Source organism: Callionymus lyra, chromosome 2 (genome assembly GCF_982586985.1).
Source record: "Callionymus lyra chromosome 2, fCalLyr1.hap1.1, whole genome shotgun sequence".
NCBI classification, from domain to species: domain Eukaryota; kingdom Metazoa; phylum Chordata; class Actinopteri; order Syngnathiformes; family Callionymidae; genus Callionymus; species Callionymus lyra.
In genome coordinates, this window is record NC_141819.1 from 22,146,712 (window position 1) to 22,164,721 (window position 18,010).

The 18,010-nt window shown below is 37.8% G+C and overlaps 3 protein-coding genes across 3 annotated transcripts; 2 read left to right on the forward strand and 1 right to left on the reverse strand.

Annotated features, from left to right (window-relative positions):
* Positions 1 to 119: 119 nt before the first annotated feature.
* On the reverse strand, positions 120 to 3,000 carry pnpo (pyridoxamine 5'-phosphate oxidase). The gene is made up of 7 exons (XM_087784102.1): positions 2,713 to 3,000; positions 2,365 to 2,489; positions 1,950 to 2,049; positions 1,387 to 1,440; positions 1,174 to 1,302; positions 1,032 to 1,102; positions 120 to 807 (listed from the first exon to the last, which is right to left on the reverse strand). The coding sequence occupies exons 1-7, from the start codon at positions 2,890 to 2,892 to the stop codon at positions 642 to 644; spliced, it is 825 nt and encodes a 274-aa protein (XP_087640228.1). The 5' UTR covers positions 2,893 to 3,000; the 3' UTR covers positions 120 to 641.
* Positions 3,001 to 3,154: 154 nt separating this feature from the next.
* mrpl10 (mitochondrial ribosomal protein L10) lies at positions 3,155 to 5,143 on the forward strand. Its single transcript, XM_087784103.1, has 5 exons — positions 3,155 to 3,311; positions 3,411 to 3,583; positions 3,881 to 4,045; positions 4,149 to 4,293; positions 4,364 to 5,143. The coding sequence occupies exons 1-5, from the start codon at positions 3,224 to 3,226 to the stop codon at positions 4,600 to 4,602; spliced, it is 810 nt and encodes a 269-aa protein (XP_087640229.1). The 5' UTR covers positions 3,155 to 3,223; the 3' UTR covers positions 4,603 to 5,143.
* A 3,335-nt stretch (positions 5,144 to 8,478) lies between these two features.
* Positions 8,479 to 17,752, forward strand: osbpl7 (oxysterol binding protein-like 7). Its single transcript, XM_087782822.1, has 22 exons — positions 8,479 to 8,610; positions 8,680 to 8,823; positions 9,696 to 9,749; positions 9,821 to 9,934; positions 10,360 to 10,506; positions 10,575 to 10,695; positions 10,965 to 11,083; positions 11,155 to 11,241; positions 11,460 to 11,483; positions 11,720 to 11,870; positions 11,949 to 12,055; positions 12,124 to 12,286; positions 13,012 to 13,155; positions 13,232 to 13,368; positions 13,596 to 13,733; positions 14,458 to 14,521; positions 14,608 to 14,686; positions 15,724 to 15,868; positions 15,950 to 16,100; positions 16,240 to 16,366; positions 16,435 to 16,557; positions 17,202 to 17,752. Exons 1-22 carry the CDS (start codon positions 8,479 to 8,481, stop codon positions 17,308 to 17,310), a joined length of 2,580 nt encoding a protein of 859 aa, XP_087638948.1. The 3' UTR covers positions 17,311 to 17,752.
* The last annotated feature ends 258 nt before the right edge of the window (positions 17,753 to 18,010 follow it).

The following is an 18,010-nucleotide window of genomic DNA, read 5'->3' on the forward strand; positions in this document are numbered from 1 at the left end:
TTTGATATCTTCTCCTTTCATCTACTTTACAACACAACCTATGAATGAACAACTAAAGATACTTTAATACTTCACACATGTGTACACAAACTCAATGAAAACAATCATTAATAGAAAAATTCTTCTGAGAAAAGGTTATTGATTTGCATATTTATTTTACATTTTAGTAATTGCACTTCATTTAACACACATATTTGACAATTATTATAACTACCATTTAATGTCAAGTTGAAATTCTCAGTAGTCACAATCGATACAGAATTACTTTTGAGGAGCTACAACGATACTGCAGACCAGGACCGCCTCGATGACATGGTTGCCGGGATACACGTATGAAAACAGATGATAAACAGGTTTTTGTAACAAAACTGATACAATGGCACCATCTGGACTTTTCTAAGTCATAAATATTGTTTTAACCTTGACCTATATTCCTAATTAAGGTATTTGAATTAATATGCACAATTTGAGTTTAATTTGTTCAAACATTCATCAGGTTTGGTCTTAATCCAGCAAATACATAATTAACTGTTTCAGATCACAGAGGATCAAGGACGGAACCTCTTTAAGACTGGACAGAATTCCACAATAGTATGAATATGGCACCATAAGTCAAGAATAAAGGAGCAGGTTCGAGTCCATCATGGAGACAATCTCTGGTAAACCCACCCATCTTCGCCTTGATGCTGAAACTCGCCCAACTGAGTGTCGCCTCCCTCAGGTTTGGTGAAGACAATGCGGTCATGCAGTCTGTTGGTCTGACCCTGCCAGAACTCTATCAGGTGCGGCTTGACGATGTAGCCCCCCCTGTGTACAAAACAGAGAATTGCATGCCCCTCTGTGAACGAAATACCTTCCAATACATTTCAAATACAGTTGCAACAATTTTATGGGAACTTAAAACCTCCGTGTGATTTGCACTTTTGAAGGGAAGGATCAAAAATAGGTATAATTCTGATGTCTATATTGTGACAGTTTATGATAAATAGATCAATAGATATAACTTAAATAGCACTTAATTTAACACTGACCAGTAGTCAGGCATCGGCACCTCCGAGTTCTTGTACCGTTCCTCCAGTTCTGCGTTCTTCTGCCGTAGAAACTGTAATCAAAATACAGTAAAATATCAGCTGAACCACACTCTCTGATTATATGTGTGGTTCATGAACTGACGTCTCTGTCGGGGACTGGAGTGCTCTGGCGGCTCACGACTGCACCGATTTGGCTGCTTTTGGGTCGCGAGTGAAAGTAGTCACAGGAGCTCTGGTAGGGGATACGCTCCACGGCACCCTCTATTCGTATCTAAAGAGAACAAGAAGATTTAACTAAAAAATATAAAATAAAAACAGCTTCAGAAATCACGAGTAAGAATGGTTTTGTCTTGACCTGTCGGTTCAGTGGTTCCCAGTAGAATACCAGACATGCGTGTGGGTTACTCTCCTGCGGACACAAATATTTTAGGTTTAAGTAAGTAAGTAATTTGTATTTATATAGCGCCTTTCCAGACCAGGGTCACAAAGCGCGTAAACAATCAAAACAAGTATAAACTTTAAAAGGTCAAGATAACACTGAGAACAACACAGGAGTTCCAGAAAATCAAGGAAAAGCCTGAACGAATAAGAATGTCTTAAGATGTTTCTTAAAGGAGTCAGTAGATCATCAAACACAGAGAGAGAGGAAGATCGTTCCAAAGCTTAGGAGCAACAGCCTGGAAGGATTACTAATTGATGATTTGATTTCAAATCAAAGAACAAAGGATAAACACAAACTAAGGACTCATCAGTCACAATTGTTCCCACATTTCGCTAAAAGTATCTTAATATTAACAATAATTGTTGTGAAACTACAACCGCGCTATTTTTTTTTTTTCGCTCTGTATCGTAGTATTTATTTACCATTTGAAGTTTACTGGTTTTATTTTTAAACCACTTTAGCACTGAAATACAAACCAGCTCGTTGCCCTTCCTGCTCTCGTAGTTAGAGAAGAACCTGAAGCCTTCGTTGCTGTAGCCTTTAAGAAGGACCATCCGGGCGGAGGGTCGACCGTCTCTGAGGGACAAGGAAAAACAAAATGTGTGAGACCTGACAATCCATCACCTGTCAGGCGATAACAACATTCATTTTCATCGCACCTTTAAGACATTAAGAAACATCTTAAGACGTTTTTATTTGTTCAGGCTTTTCCTTGATTTTCTGAAACTCCTGTATTGTTCTCAATGTTATCTTGACCTTTAAAGTATATACTTTATTGAATATTGTTTTGATTGTTTAAGCGCTTTGTGACCCTGGTCTGGAAAAGTGCTATACAAATAAAAATTACTTACTTACTAACATTCAGGGTCACAAGGTAATGGTGTCACCTACTTGGTGGCGGTTGCAATGCACATGGCATTGGCTTCTCCAACCTCAGGACACTGGGTCGCTGCATCGAACCAGTTTCCAAACTGTTTGATGGGGTCAACAGAGACCAGCTGACTCTCCTCGAAGCACTGTAGGCACAAGAGAGACCTTGAACGCACCATCACTCAGACCTTTCACGTTACACCTTAAATTACAAAACTGCTTTTTCATTAACACGTCAATGACAGTCCAGCTCTGCATTTAGAACAACATAGGACATTTGAGAAAATAAACAAATAGTTCAGTTAACATATATCACATATCACAATAGTGCCGTAAAACCAAAGCATGGCATTTAAAAAACGTTCTTACCTCCTCATCGCCTTTATACTTCTTCCGCATGTTACTCAAGTCCATAGTTGAGTCGCTCGTGTATTGTCTTCTTGTGTGCGCTGGAATAACTTGTTTAAGGATCGATAAATGTCTCACACACTCTTTATTTGCACCGAATAAGAGTGTGTGTGTGAGAGCGCGCAGCATGCTTGTCAGCATGACCCTGGCGTACGACGTCACCTTACGTCACATATTATGCAAACGTTTAATATGCAAGTTGTATAACCCCTTTAAAATTGTGCAATGAATAGAATGTTTATCAGCCTAAAATGTATCTTTTTTTTTTAAGGTATTCATATTATTCGTGTTAAAAATACAACCGGAACCTGCTGATTCTTTCACTTTCCGTCGGAAAAACACAAAATATTTATAAAATATTTATGTTTTTTTTTTTTGGTCGGTCGAACTGTAATGATTATTTACAATATATAATTCTTTAGCTTTTTTTTAAAGCCATCATATTTTTATTAAACATTTTGGTTGATGGTCCATGAACATGTCTTACGTCACTTCCGCGACAGCTCTCTTCCCCGTCATCATGGCGGCGACCTTGTGTGCAAAGCTGCTCCCTAAACAAGGTAAGTTTTGAGCCGAAACCTGATTAAATAAACAGTTTCTTGTCATGCTATAAATCATACATGAATCTATAACATTTCAACTGGCTGTTTGTTTTCCAGGAGTATGTCTTCCACTCGTCCAAATAGTTCGCCATGGATCTAAAGCGGTGACTCGTCAGAGAAAAAACATGCACTTCAATAAACAGAAGCTTTTTGCTCTCACTGAATATATTCCTCCAAAACCTGGACCTCCTCGTGGTGCTTACCCGTCAGAGACGATACATGTCGCAGAAGTAAGACGAGATCTAGGAAACGTTTTTAAAAGTGTGCCCCCGAATGAATGAATGGACATATTCTATGGCAAATAAATCTGTAAATGGTGTAACCGTAATATTTGTTTTTAATACATTGGAATTAAACGTGGATAAACACATATATATATATATATATATATATATATATATACACACACAACTGCATTTTGTCAGTTTTACTTGATTAATTCTGACATTAAATATTTCTGTAAAAAAAAAAAATGGTTCTGCAAAAATGTGTCTATTCCTTGCTAAGTCCTCCTGTTGTTTTTCCAGGAAACGAAATATGAGAAGCTGATTAAACGGGATGTGCAGGAAACGTTCCAAAACTATAAAATGATTGCCGTGGTCCAGAACAACAGCTGTAATTCCGAAGATATGTTGACGATCAAAAGTCGACTCCTCAAGCATGGAATCGAAATAAAGTTATTCCCTAACCAGGTGAGATCATTCATCGATTTCTAGCAGCGTATACCTCCCTTTTATTTCATTTAAGACGTAAATACTTTTTTTCTGTCAAGTTATTATGCTCTCCTTTCCTCAGGTGATGGAGTCTTTCCTAGCAGACAGTTGCTACAGCAACATGTTGCCTCTGTTCATCGGTCACACTCTGATGTTTGTCAGCGAAGTGCCAAAAGTGAAGGAGATGTTGTCCGTCCTGAGGTGGAGTCCACAGATGACCCTGCTAGGTGAACCCCCCTCAATGTTGGAACTATAACCGGAAAGTCGACTCTAACTTTGAATGAACTCCCCCTGCAGGTGGGTGTGTGGAGAACACTCTGCTGAGCGTCCAAGGGCTGCAGAGTTACGCAAAGATTCCGGCGATCAGCGTGGTCCAGGGCCAGCTGGTCGGCGGGCTCACCATGCTGACGTCTCAGACGGCCGCCATGCTGCAGCGACACCCCGCTCACCTGAGCGCTCTCCTGCAGCAGTACGTCACACAGCTCAGTCCAGACGCAGCAACTGAGGAAGCATCCAAATCGGAAACATCCTCCTAGAATTGAAGACTTTTAAAATGACCAACTCTTGGTGACGCTGGAATAAACAGTGAGGAATATTCGGCAAAGACATTTCTGGATGCTACATTATTGAAATGAATAAATCGTGTTACTGTTTCTAATACTTTCCAATGTGGAATACTTCGCCCCTTTTCTCAGTAAGCCCCAAAACTCCTTATTTACAACTGACTTGCTGGTAGAATTCTTACCACTGGGGGGCGTAGTTTGGCCAAAAGCAAACCAATATATGATCATAATGAGAACTGTATTTGCCAGTGTTGTAAACGCAACATTTTCTTTTTTAGGAAGATAATAAGTTAATAATATGAACACACAAAATAATTAATGGAAAAACCGAACCATGCACCACAGTTCAACAAATCAAATTCATTGCAATTCTGAATCTATTACCCTATTATTATTAGCAGGCCTTCATTACTTGTGGTTTTGACTGTTATGGTCTGTTGTGTGGACCAGCTGGATTGTTCCAACCAACGCGAAGAAAACCTATCCTGCCTAAATAAACTGAAGTGGTCACAGATTGTGTTAATCCGTAGATAAGTATTGTAATCTGGGTCAAATGGCTTTTCAAAGACGAGCCCCGAGTACAACAATGAAAAATAATGATCATTCCTGCATGCACTAATACGATCAGTTTTTTTTCGTTGAGAAAAACTGCATGAATGTTTTGTTTTGAATTCTAGATAAAGATCACAAAGTTGTTGGTGTCATGTTCACTCTGATAAAAGCCTAAACACAAGTCAGACATTTACTTATGTTGTGGATTTTAGATGAGATTTGAATATTTCCATAATAAAACATAAAATTAACTTTTTTTTTAAAGTGGAAGGGAATATATAAACGTTTTTTAAGGATTGAAACCAAATAAGAGTTAAAGTGAAGATAAACTTTAGACACATTGGCAACTTCAGAAAGAGAAAGGGATTAAACACAGTACAATATATCTTAACTCAAGAAAATGATATAAAGACAGCAAATGCATATTTGGTAGACATATATATATTTACTGTTCTCTATTTTACTTTTTCAACTCTGCCCATCTAAGTGCTCAGAGGCTCCAAAGTGATGGTTCTATAGTCAAGGGTTTGTCTCCATTAGACTGACGCTGTAATTCCAGCTAATGCGGATAATGCGCAGGACACGTTGTGTATGCAGCGCCGTGGATTTATTGTAGGTAGCCAACAGAGAGGCCGCTTCTGCTTCCCAGATTATGTTCACAATGAATGATAATCTGCAGGCAAAACGTCGATTGTGGAGCATAACTTGATGTTATGTGAATATATTTGTCGATTTTCGAGGTGGGTTTGACAGCAGGAGATGATGAGAGGTCTTGAAGGTGAACCCCAGGTAAGAGCTTATTTTCTTTCTTTAAATGCTTTATTCTGTCATTAAAACCACTAAAATGATCCGAGCAATTATACTGGAGGTAAAAATGAAGCAAACATTACTAATAATGACAATGTTCTCAGCCTGCGTTGAGTGCTAATGGGCTTTAGATTAGATTTCTCCAAATAGCTCGGAGGCGACCTCAAGCCTCCATTAGAAGTTAAAAGAAGGACTTTTAATTGAAAACAGCCTTTGAACAAAAGATATGAGCCTTATTTTAACACTGTGAGTATGGTTTTGATTGTTTAAGCGCTTTGTGACCCTGGTCTAGAAACAAATATTACTTACTTACTTACTGTTATCTTGAAATATACCAGCCAGTCTTTAATTCGTCTAACTGAAAGGAAAAAGGTTAAAATTCAAGCTCACATTTTATTGAGCTACACAATAAGTAACATAATATATACCAACATATTTCGATATTAGGACTTGGATGGTTAAATGAATACACTGGTACTGCGTGCTAATGTTCTGAAGCTAATTATAACAGAGTATTGATAATAGACAATCACATTTATTGAACTAAATACATTTTCAGGTTATTTATAGTGACTTTCTTCATCTTCAAATAACACATTGACTATATAACTATTTATTTCGATATTAAATAATAAATACATAAATTAGTGATTTCCAGATGCTTTCATTGAAAGCTAATCTCATCACGTTTTAATAGTATTCATAAAAAATGCAAAACAAATAAGGTTATATTAACTGCAATCTGGTTCAGTCACAAACACTGCAAACCATCAGTTGTTCCCAACCTCATCTTTGTGCCATGAACTATTCATGTGACCTGAGAGAATGACATCACTCATACATAGAGCTGCAACTTATTTTGCGAATTTTAACTGTTTACTAGGGTTTCTTTCTAGTTGGAGGGAGATTCCAAATACAGAATAGCCTGGTTTACCCCTTGGTTTTTTAGGCTTGGCAAAGCAGGGAGTCTAGCATGAGTTCTAGGTAATCTGGCAGGTGTAACGGATACTTTGAAAGTTATTTCACACACAGTTTGGTTCCTCTCAGTTCCAAATGATGGAAGGATTTTTACTTGTCGAAACGCAAAACACACCTTTGTCAACGTCACCTGAGTTAGAAGACTTAGAAGACGGCATAATAGAAATACATAGATAAATAAAATATATTGAAAACAATTGTATAATATAAAAAATAATAAAGTAACAATATTTTTGACAGTCCTAAATTAAAGAACCTTTTCGATCCCCTTATGATTGTTAGCACCAAGTATCTGCTAAAGGGCCAGACATAAAAACATTTGTCAACTCCTTTTATTCTTAACACCAAACCTAATGGGCACAAAGTCACGAAGGAATCCGCCCTTCATGCACACAATATAATGCTCTCTATCATGGACATGAGTCGAGTCACAGCCCTGCACTGTCCTCTGCACAACAATAAATCCTTTCATCCTGTTTGCACCGTCAGAGGTCAGTCGCACTCCTGACTTATGCAACAGCAGGTCTGACCATATGACAGGAATCTGTCTAAGCATATGGAAAAGATCACTGAAAAAGTAAGTAAGTAAGTAAGTAATATTTATTTATATAGCGCTTTTCGAGACCAGGGTCACAAAGCGCTTAAACAATCAAAACAATACTCAAAAAAGTACATACTTTAAAGATCAAGATAACACTGAGAACAACACAGGAGTGCGAGAAATTCAAGGAAAAGCCTGAACAAATAGAAACAGTAGATCCATCAAGCGCAAAGAGAGAGGAAGATCGTTCCAAAGCTTAGGAGCAACAGCCTGAAAAGATTTCTCTCCTCTGGTCCTGAGCCGTGTGTGTGGAACCATAAGTAGATTTTGATCCACAGACCTCAGAGCCCGAGCTGGGGTGTAAGGCTGGATCAGATCAGTGATGTAAGGACTAAATACCTTTGAAAAAGGTCTGGCCTTGTCGATTCTTCATTGTATCACTCTAAAAAAGGATGTATTGTCTGGTATTTCTGGTTAAATTATACTTTTTCTTTCTGTTGGGTCTCACCCAGAAACTTTGGGCACTCTTTTCAGTTTCAAACTATATTGTTCAAGTTTCATCTGTGTCGGTTTCTTGAAAAGTTTGACTGCTAAAAGTATATATCTTAAAACCAATTAGTGAGGAGGCACTAATCTGATCCCGGCAGGTGACAACTGCCATGCTGACACTGCTATGTCACGTGACTTTGATGCTGGATTATGTTCGAATTGGAATCAGGTTGAACGGAAGTGTCTCGCACCAAGTCAAGCTGTTTGTATTCTCACTTAAATTATTTTCTTAAGATGAGTAAAAGACAGTTTCTAATAACAATTGATATTATTGATTAGAAACTGTCTATCGTTTAAACAATATTTCCATGTGAAACTGAACAAAACGTTTGACTCCCTGTCTTTAGAGCTTGGAAAGCAGTTTGCACTACATTCATCTGAACGAGTAGCTGGTCTGGAGGAGAACTTGAGGCCATCTTGACATGGACGCACACGGTTTATCACTAAATCGCAGCCACTCGTTGGCAAGTGGCCTTGAGAAAGCATCGCCAACATGGAACAAGCCGAGTCATTCTAGAAGCAGCAGCACGGTGTCATCTCGCCACTCCAGACAGGTTTGATAACTGTCCATATGACCAACACTTGACCGACTGAAATATTTCTAAACGGTCTTTAAAACGCAGCTGATCAAAGACTGGGAGGTGGTGGATGATCTTCAAGTGGAAGCAAAGGTAGCAGGGGAAAGCCCTCAGGAAAACACAGCCCCGGGTATCTGTGAAGGATATCTACACAAGAGGAGGAAGTGGCCACTCAAAGGGTGGCACAAGGTAAGAATTGAACCCTAGAAATGTTCCAGAACCGAGTTGGTTTCATGGGTCCTAATATGATATATAGCCATGTAAAAATGACTGGATAAGCCGTGGTCATGTAATGGAGTAGCAACCACTGTGTGTATCGTGTGACTAACAGTATTAACTATTGATGTAAGAACGTAACTGGTTATCATCAAGAAGACATGAACATGTCTATGTATCGGTTCTTAAATTGAACTTGTGTTAACTACTGTTATTCTTTATTGTTTATTTTTGTACAAGCAAATGTACCTTGAGTTGTAAAAGACATTCGAATAAAAAAGCTACAAAGCAGGGAATGATAATAATTCTCTACAAAAGTCTTCGGATGTATTTGAAGAACATTTCGTATTAGAGATTTCACAGAACACTTAAATACATCTCTTGATGGTTAATATCCTGGTAAAGTGTCCAATGCAATGGAGTTTTCTATTATACCATGAGAATGTATCCCTTATTTAAAATTCAGAAGTGTGATTACTATTCGCTTATGTACACTAATTACATTTTACTACAATGGGAACAACAATTATCATTTCCTAGCTAGGTAGAGAAGAAGAGGACAGGATAACCTATATGATTGTCTTTTATATGTAAAACCTATTCATGTATGTGTGAGACTCATTGTCTTTTTGATTTTGATTTAAAAGGTAATAATAAATAAATAATGAAAAGAAAATGAACAGTATTCTGGTGCTGGCAATAAACAGTGTTCTGGTGTAATATTTCAAGACTAAATAGTTTAGTTCTGTATGACTCTTACAAAAAAGTCCCAGTATTGAATGTATTGTAAGAATAAAATCATCACCTGTCACTGTTACTAAGGTTGTTTTTTTTCAATTCTTTAGAGATACTTTGTCCTGGAGGGAGGAACCTTGCGTTATTGCAAACACCAACATGATGTAAGTGGGTTTATGTAGTGTTGTTGTTGTTGTGAAGATTCATAATCTGTGCCTCTCATGTGGCTGTGAAGGTCTACAGAGGAAGAGTGCAGGGCTCCATGGATGTCAGCCTGGCTGTGATCTCCATCAACAAGAAGTCAAGTCGCATTGACCTGGACGCTGGAGACATTCTCTATCATATGAAGGTAAACTTGTATGAACATCAGGGCAATCAATGACATAATCTTGTTTTTTATCTCTTTTATCGACAATAAACTTTCCCAGGATACATTTTTGACCTTATTAAATGTTAAGTAAAAGGTCAGAGTGCTTAATCGTTGTATTATCTCAGGGTCAAGGTGATCCAGAGGCCTCAAAACAAATGTGATTGTGGTATCCCTTGTGTTGTCTCTGGGTCAAGGTGAACGACCTCCATCATTGACCTTTATCTCACAAGGGATACTTTAAACACATTTGTTTTCATGCCTCAGGTCACGTTGACCATAACACAAGGGTTGAATATATTAAGGGACCTTCAGAGTGAAGTTGAGTTTTAGACCTGGCCATAAGAGTATCTTTGGGGCGATAGCTACACACATGTATATTTACCAATGCTAACCTATTATTCCAGGCCAAGAGCCATGAGCTTTTCTACATCTGGGTCACCAAGCTACAAGCCCATCGCTTGTATAAAAAGAACCAGACTGCAAGCGTTCATGGAGGAGTCCAACTGTCTCGTGCCACCTTAACAGGAGATTCTCATAAGAACGGAGATGTGGTTAGTATTAATTATAGTTTAATGTAATTATTCATTGACAAGTTTACATTGCTCACGCCTTTTTTTAGGGACCAGCATACCTGGTGGAGTCCGCTGCGTCATCGAGACTTCCATCAGCTCACACTGCGGTCAACAGTAAAGTAGCTGCCTGGTTACAGCAGAGTCAACATCCAGACTATTGTGTTCAAGGTATTTTCTTTTTATTCAATCTGATTTCAGATTAGCAATCTCACATTTACTTCAGTGTCAAAATAAGTAAAATATTCTGAATTGGCCGAGGTATAGTCCAATGGTTTCCTTCAAGCTAAGAAAACTACAGCTACTTTATTTTCCCATAAGAAAGAGTTTCCCAAGGAGTTCCAACTTGTAGTAATCACACTTTAGAATATTCAAGGAAGGATGCTTTTACATGGTATAAAATAAAAGTCTATTTTAATTGGACTTTTTTTTTTTTACAGAGCTGAACCGCTGTCACTTGGATCTTTCGGAATTGAACCGCCTAGTCCAGAAGCTTCAGGCCCTGGAGGCTGGCCAGACTCTCACTAACGGAGAACTACAGCGCATCATCAGCGTACAGGTATAGTTGAACTGTGACCACGAACTCACCTGCTCATATTCGGTAATGTAAAAGTCCTCTTTATGATGCAGAATCTCTCGCTTGAGAAGCCAAGAAAGCATAAATCAAAGATGTGGGGTCACTCTCGGACATTGTCCAGAGTAGAAGCCTTAGGAATGGTACGTTCCGTCAGCGTATAAATCATGTTCCAGGTTGACAGCAGCATACGTAGGATAAAATTTAAGTTAAAGGAAAAGTAGTGACAATTATACCATTTCTTGATCTAATTAGTGTGTGTTTGTGTTTCTATAGTCATGGGTGGAACATTGATTTAATGTAAAGTTATATTAACGTTTATTAATCGTACCTCATAATAAAACATAATTCTTTCATAAAGCCACTCCGCGGGATCACAAAATCGGTGAGTTGCAAGTGATCAGACGATCACATGTCTACAGTATGATGCATCTCTTTGACCCCAATAAATCCCAACTGTAGATAAATGTGTAAATGTGCTTAAAAATGTGAAGAACCCTCAACCTCATCTGTATTTTATCTATTTTCATGATTAAATATCAGTTTTTTTTAAGGTGGAGTTTGGGAAAATATAAGTGAAACCTTCTCAAAGCATTTTTAAAATGTGCTTTATCTTAACAGCTTTCCTCCAGTCACCTGAGTAGCTCGGCTCACCTTGGTACGTCAGTCCCTTCCATCCCCGACTACGTTTACACACAACTGTCTCCTCCTGTGGTGACGACGTCCGAGGGCAAGAAAATCCAGCAGGACATCTGTTCTGTGTCACTAAGAGGTGAGAAACGGAGAAAGTTTTGTTTAAGAATTCTCGAAACGCAGAGTCCAATATTGATCAATGTCTTTTTCTTTCTAGTTCTCACCTCACTGACGTCAGTTCACGAGAGTCTGTCCCAGGAACGACAGAAACTGCGGGAAATCTGGGACAGCAACAGCCTCCACCAGTCAACCACCACAACTGAGGTAAAGATTTGCACATTTACTCGTGAGATCACCATAAACATCAGCTCACACACTTTACCTTTTCCCAGGCAGCAGCAGTTTCCCCTCGTGGTCCTGCATCCGTGGCTGACTCTGCTGCAGAATATTTCGATGCTAGTGATGACGTATTGTGTGGAAGCTCCTCTGAGCTTTCTGACGAGTCTGGACTCAGTGATGGAACCACCACCAACTCTGAACCAGAGGAAGGACATGGTGACTGATATATTGTTTTTTTATTTATAGTTTTCATTATATGATATTTAATAAATGGACAATATATACGAGATGTAAAGATACAAATATTAAATCATTCTAAACAAGGAGTAGAAACTTATAAGCATCCTGAGGGGCCACATTTCCTTCTGAGACTGCTTTGAAGAAAGAAGGGACCAAGAAGAAAAACTGTAATGAGAAAACAAAAAAAAGGAAAAAACATAAATGACAAGGACAACATGACATCAAAAGCATTTTTTCTTTTTGTAAATTATTTAATTTTTACATACATTATATTTTATTAAAAAAATGTGAAATCGTTTTGGTTATTAACAAAATATATAGATGCTATACAACAGCATATTATTTGAGAGTTATTTTATTTCAGTATATTTTGACGGAAAATAATCACATATTATATATATATATATATAATTAGAATTAAACAAATAAGGTCAAAATAAAATAATCAGTGAGCTGTCATTTCTATATAATCTGTTGTTTTTTTTACACTAACCTTAAGAGGGCCACATAAATACACTTTAAGGAGCACATTGGTTCCTTTGGCCACACTTTGCCCGAGTCGGAGTTAAACTAGAAAAAAACCTTAAGTAGCTATATCTCAGGAGTAGTTTATTTCAAGATTTCTCAAGTGTTTGCACGTATAATTACAAATTAATAAGTTAGTTATTATTGATTTTCATAACCGTTTTTGTGTCCGTCAGCCTCGGCGACCAGGAAATATCGAGCCAGCATTTCCAAAGCACCAAATTGTTTTGTTCCCAAAAGCACTGGACGCCAGAGTTTTCCTGCTCGCTGTCCAGACAACAGTCACGTGGGCCTTATGGCCATTCTCTACAACAACATCGGTACTCATCTCCCTCCCTGCTCACAACGGCCAAACAAAAGGGTACTTTATTTTGATGGATGACCTGATGTCCGCAGGGAAAGACCTGGCGCGGGTGTCGATGCCGGCTGCTCTTAATGAGCCTCTGAACCTGCTGCAGAGACTCTGTGAGGAGCTGGAGTACAGTGACTTACTGGACACGGCCAACAACACTCCGGACCCCTACGAGAGAATGGTACTTTACGTCACTTTGATAGGTGGCCATCGTTAGTCTCAGTTCATCATCTTTGCTCTGCTCATGAAAAGGTTGAGGTAAAAGTGTGCGAACGTTTTACACAAAAGGCTAGAAAACCAGAGGAAATGTTGAGCATCTAGATCCCATCATGATAGCAAAAGTTCATTTTATTATGAAATTATAATTTCTTTTAAAACAAAGGTTTTTTTTTACTGTATCTGCTGCAGGTCTACATCGCTGCCTTTGCTATTTCTGGTTACGCCACAGCAATGTTCAGAAACCACTACAAGCCCTTTAATCCGGTGCTGGGAGAGACGTACGAGTGCATCAGAGACGATCGCGCATTTCGTTTTGTCAGTGAACAGGTAAAGAGAAAATAATCACATTACACAGTAATACAGTGAGGCTTAAAATGGGTATGTAAACAATGATAATAATAAAAAAAAGACCTATTGTTTTACTGTTAAAGGGCAACTAATGGCAAAACCCAACTTTTATGACTCACTCCCATGTTTCAAATGCTGAAGTCTTGCTTTCTAAGATAAAGTAAGTCCCTCAACGTCTGAAATCTCGGCGAATGAGATGCTACAAGAGTGGAGTTCATTATTACCTACTAATGGCTTCACTCCTCCTCTGGCCAGCTGTAATCACACTCCGCTTTGTTTATACAAAGAGTTCCTTGGCGGTGGAGACTTCTGGGATTAATGTTGCGCAGTGACAAACAGCAATGTTTGACCAATCACAGTAGAGTGGGCGTGGTTACGGTAAACAAGATTTCATTGCCAGGAGAATGAAGTGTTTTCAGTGGGCGGGGCTAAAGATCCGTTTCTTATGTCAATATTTCAATGATTAGATAGTTTTGTACAAACAGACACATACTGGTGAGTTCAAGATCTATTTAAGACACACTTAAATCAACATTAGTTGCTCTTTAAAGTAATAATAACATGGGTAGAGTAATAACACGGATGAGAGAGTATTATTTATGAAGTTAAAACGAATCATGTATATGAATATATATGTATCATATTATCTTCTATGGTGTCTAAAGAATAGTAATACACATCTTGTGCTTTGAATGTCCACCAGGTGTGTCACCACCCCCCTATCTCTGCTTGTCATGCCGACTCTGAGAACTTCAGTTTTTGGCAAGGTAACTTCCTCTACCTTAAATCATTATTTAGATTCAAGCAAACTTTCAGCTCTTCCTTCTTTAAAAAAAAACATATACCTCCTCAGACCAGCGCTGGAAAAACAAGTTCTGGGGAAAGTCTCTGGAGATTCTTCCGACTGGGATGGTGAACGCGACTCTAACGAGGTGAAGAGAGAATGATGGTTATTGTCATTGTCACGCTGCAGAGAGCAGACTCAAACCATTGACTTTAATGATCATAGAGCTCATTAAAATTCACTTAAGACTAATGACACGTGGAATACTTCAACTGATTCCTTTTAAATGTGACATTTAGGACAGGCCTTCGCTAAACCAGATGTCCTCACTTAAGGTGGTCAAACCTGCACAAATAATTGTCTGAATGTGTCGCTCAGGCCTCTACTCGAGAACAAAAGGCCTCAAACTTTTCCTGGGATTTCCTGGGAGCTTCTTTGTAAATAAATTAGATTATTGGGTTCTTAGCATACTGTATATCTATAATAATTATTGTTCTTAAGTAAATTGTTAATTATATCTTTCCATTTATGATCACGGTAAATGCTGCTTATCATTATTTATTTGCATTAATACAGTCCTTTTTTCATGTTTTATTGTTTTTTAATTCAGATGTTTTTCACCATATGAGATTATTTAGCTGCTTTTGCATCATATCCATGTCATCAATAGTTTTCTTTTTGATCAATTTACTTGTAATTTAATATATTATAACTTTTAAATACATTAAACAATTATACTCGACATTTCGCTATATTCAGCACTTTTAATTTGTGTTGTCTCTGTTTCAAGGTCAACGACCTCCACCACTGCATATGTATTTTTGGAGGCCAGAAAAGTTGTTGATCTTGACCCTGAGACAACACAAGGGATACCACAAACACCTTTGTTTTTTTGGAATCTAGGTCACCTTGACCCAGAGATAACACAAGGCTTAAGACATCTTCAATACTGACTACACATTGAGATTTTTATATTTATTGTTATATTTTGTTCTTATATAAAGGTTGTTTCCAGTGTGTTTGATGTCTGTGTTCGTGAATGCTTTGAATTTTATTATCTTCTAATAGTAGACAAGAGTATTGTTGTTGTCTCATTATTATAATGTTGTGGGTACATTGCATTTATTTGTTTTCCTTGGTCAGATTAGCATGTAATGATATTGAATTTGTTTATATTTTGTCCAGATATGGAGATCACTATGAGTGGAACAAAGTTGTCACCTGCATTCACAACGTGCTGAGTCAGCAGCGTTACCTGGAGCACTATGGAGAAGTCACCATCCGCAACCTGAAGAGCAACGTCTGCACCTGCAAGATCACATTTGTCAAGGTATGAATCTTTATTTTTTTTAATTGTTACATTTTATTTGTCATCATCGATCTTTTTGTTTTGTTTTGTTGCCCTTTTCAGTCTCGATATTGGGGATCAGAAACCAACAAAAACGAGGTGCAGGGTACTGTGGTCGACCAGACCGGGAGTGTGATTCACCGGTTTGGAGGCCTCTGGCATGAAGGCATCTACTGTGACACCCTGGCAGAGCCCAAGTGTGTCTGGAAACCAAGTGAGTCTGACATTTATTTGGCAGACGTTGTAGCTCTTTGCTGCAATAGCAGTTCAGCAACTGCACACTAGCTCTGTCTGCACCTCAAAAGTACTCTGAAACATTGTTAGCACTGTTGAGAAAATACTTGTATCCACAGATCCACAGCCAAAAGATCACCTCTTATATTATGGCTTCTCGGACTTTGCCATGGAATTAAATGAGTCCGACCCAAAATTGGAGGCCCTGCTTCCCCCGACGGACACTCGCCTGCGCCCCGACCAGCGGTGAGAACATGACTGTATACTTTAAACCTGTACGACTTCTTTTCTCACAAAACCCAATATCTCCATAGACTCTTGGAGGAGGGAAAATTGGAAGAGACGGACAGGAAGAAAGACGAGATAGAGGAGTATCAGAGGGAGTGGAGAAAAGAGTTGACGAAAAAAGGGCAAGAACATATACCTCGATTTTTCAAGTAAGTGCCTTCAGAAGCATAATATTTTATAATAATAATAAATATAATAATAAAAATATATTCTAAATATGTGTAAGAGTAAAGCTGAAACGTCTACAAAAATGAACAGTGAATGTTTAAAGCATATATTAGAACTTAAATAAAAATGTTTTGAACTTTTGGACAGTTATTTTGGATAGGGAGAAAACTATTGCGCATGCGCATGACAGAAAGGCAGCTAGTACATGCAAGTATATGTCAACACTACTGTACAACATTCTCAGCATGATTTATCCATATTCAAACACAAAGCCAATAATAAAAATAAATATGCACATATTAACTTTGAGAGCAGCAACAACAGTGCATGATAAAGTGAACCAACCTGTTTTGGTTTTAAGGCAGTTACCGATGAAAACCTATGAATCTGTTACTGCGCATGCTCACAACAGTTTATCAGCCCCGTTTGGTTATTGAAGCGCCACTCCACCATCTACTGGACAAATAATATATTGCAAGTTCAGAATGATGTAGAGAAATGAAAAAAACAACAACAAAATAAAATAAAATTAATATGTATATATTTATTTGACATTCAGCTATGTCTAAGAAAGTGTTGCCGCTTCAATGTTACTTTTTCATGGGATCTTTTTCTTCTTCTTCAGGAAAGCCAAGGATGCTTGTGGACGTGATGTCTGGCTGTCTAATGGGACATACTGGAAGTTAAGACAAGATCCTGGTTTTACAAATTTGGAAAACATTATTTTGTGGTGATAAGAATGAAGGGAACTGGAAACTAGAACGAGCAGCATTAATGATCCATTCAGGGATTTTTCTTTCTGGAGATGGTGCTGATTTTAAATGTCCATGACTGGCTCATGGAAAATACTGTGATTAGATATATTTGCCTGTGTGCAATACTAGGGTCATACTCAGGAGTATCATTTTTTTATGGGATATATGTTTTAAAATGTATCTCTATGTATAAAACATGACGTAAAAGAAGAATATGTTGTTCTTTAGGAGATTGCAATGCAAACTTCACTCTACTCCTAAAATAATACATATAATTGTGCAAAATAAATGGTAATTTTCACTTTCTAATAATATTTTATAATCTTTATATTAAAATATTCAGACAGTTATTTTCATCATCAGGTTTTTATTAGAAAATAATTATAGTTACCTATTTGAATAATTAAATGTGGTCGGACAGGAGTGAATGTTTGAGTGTATTATTACATGAATAGTAACAAATATCATCATTATTATTATCACTTTGTTGCAACATTTGACTTTTCTTTTTTCAGCTAAAGCTGTTTTAAAACAAAAAATGTAAACATGTGAGGATCATATTGAATATATATTGATTTAAAGTCGAACTCCAGCTGGTTGGAATCACATGTATGCTCTGTTTGTATACAATAAAGTTGAATGTAACAAATGTTTCGTCCATCATTTAGTAGTTTCAAAT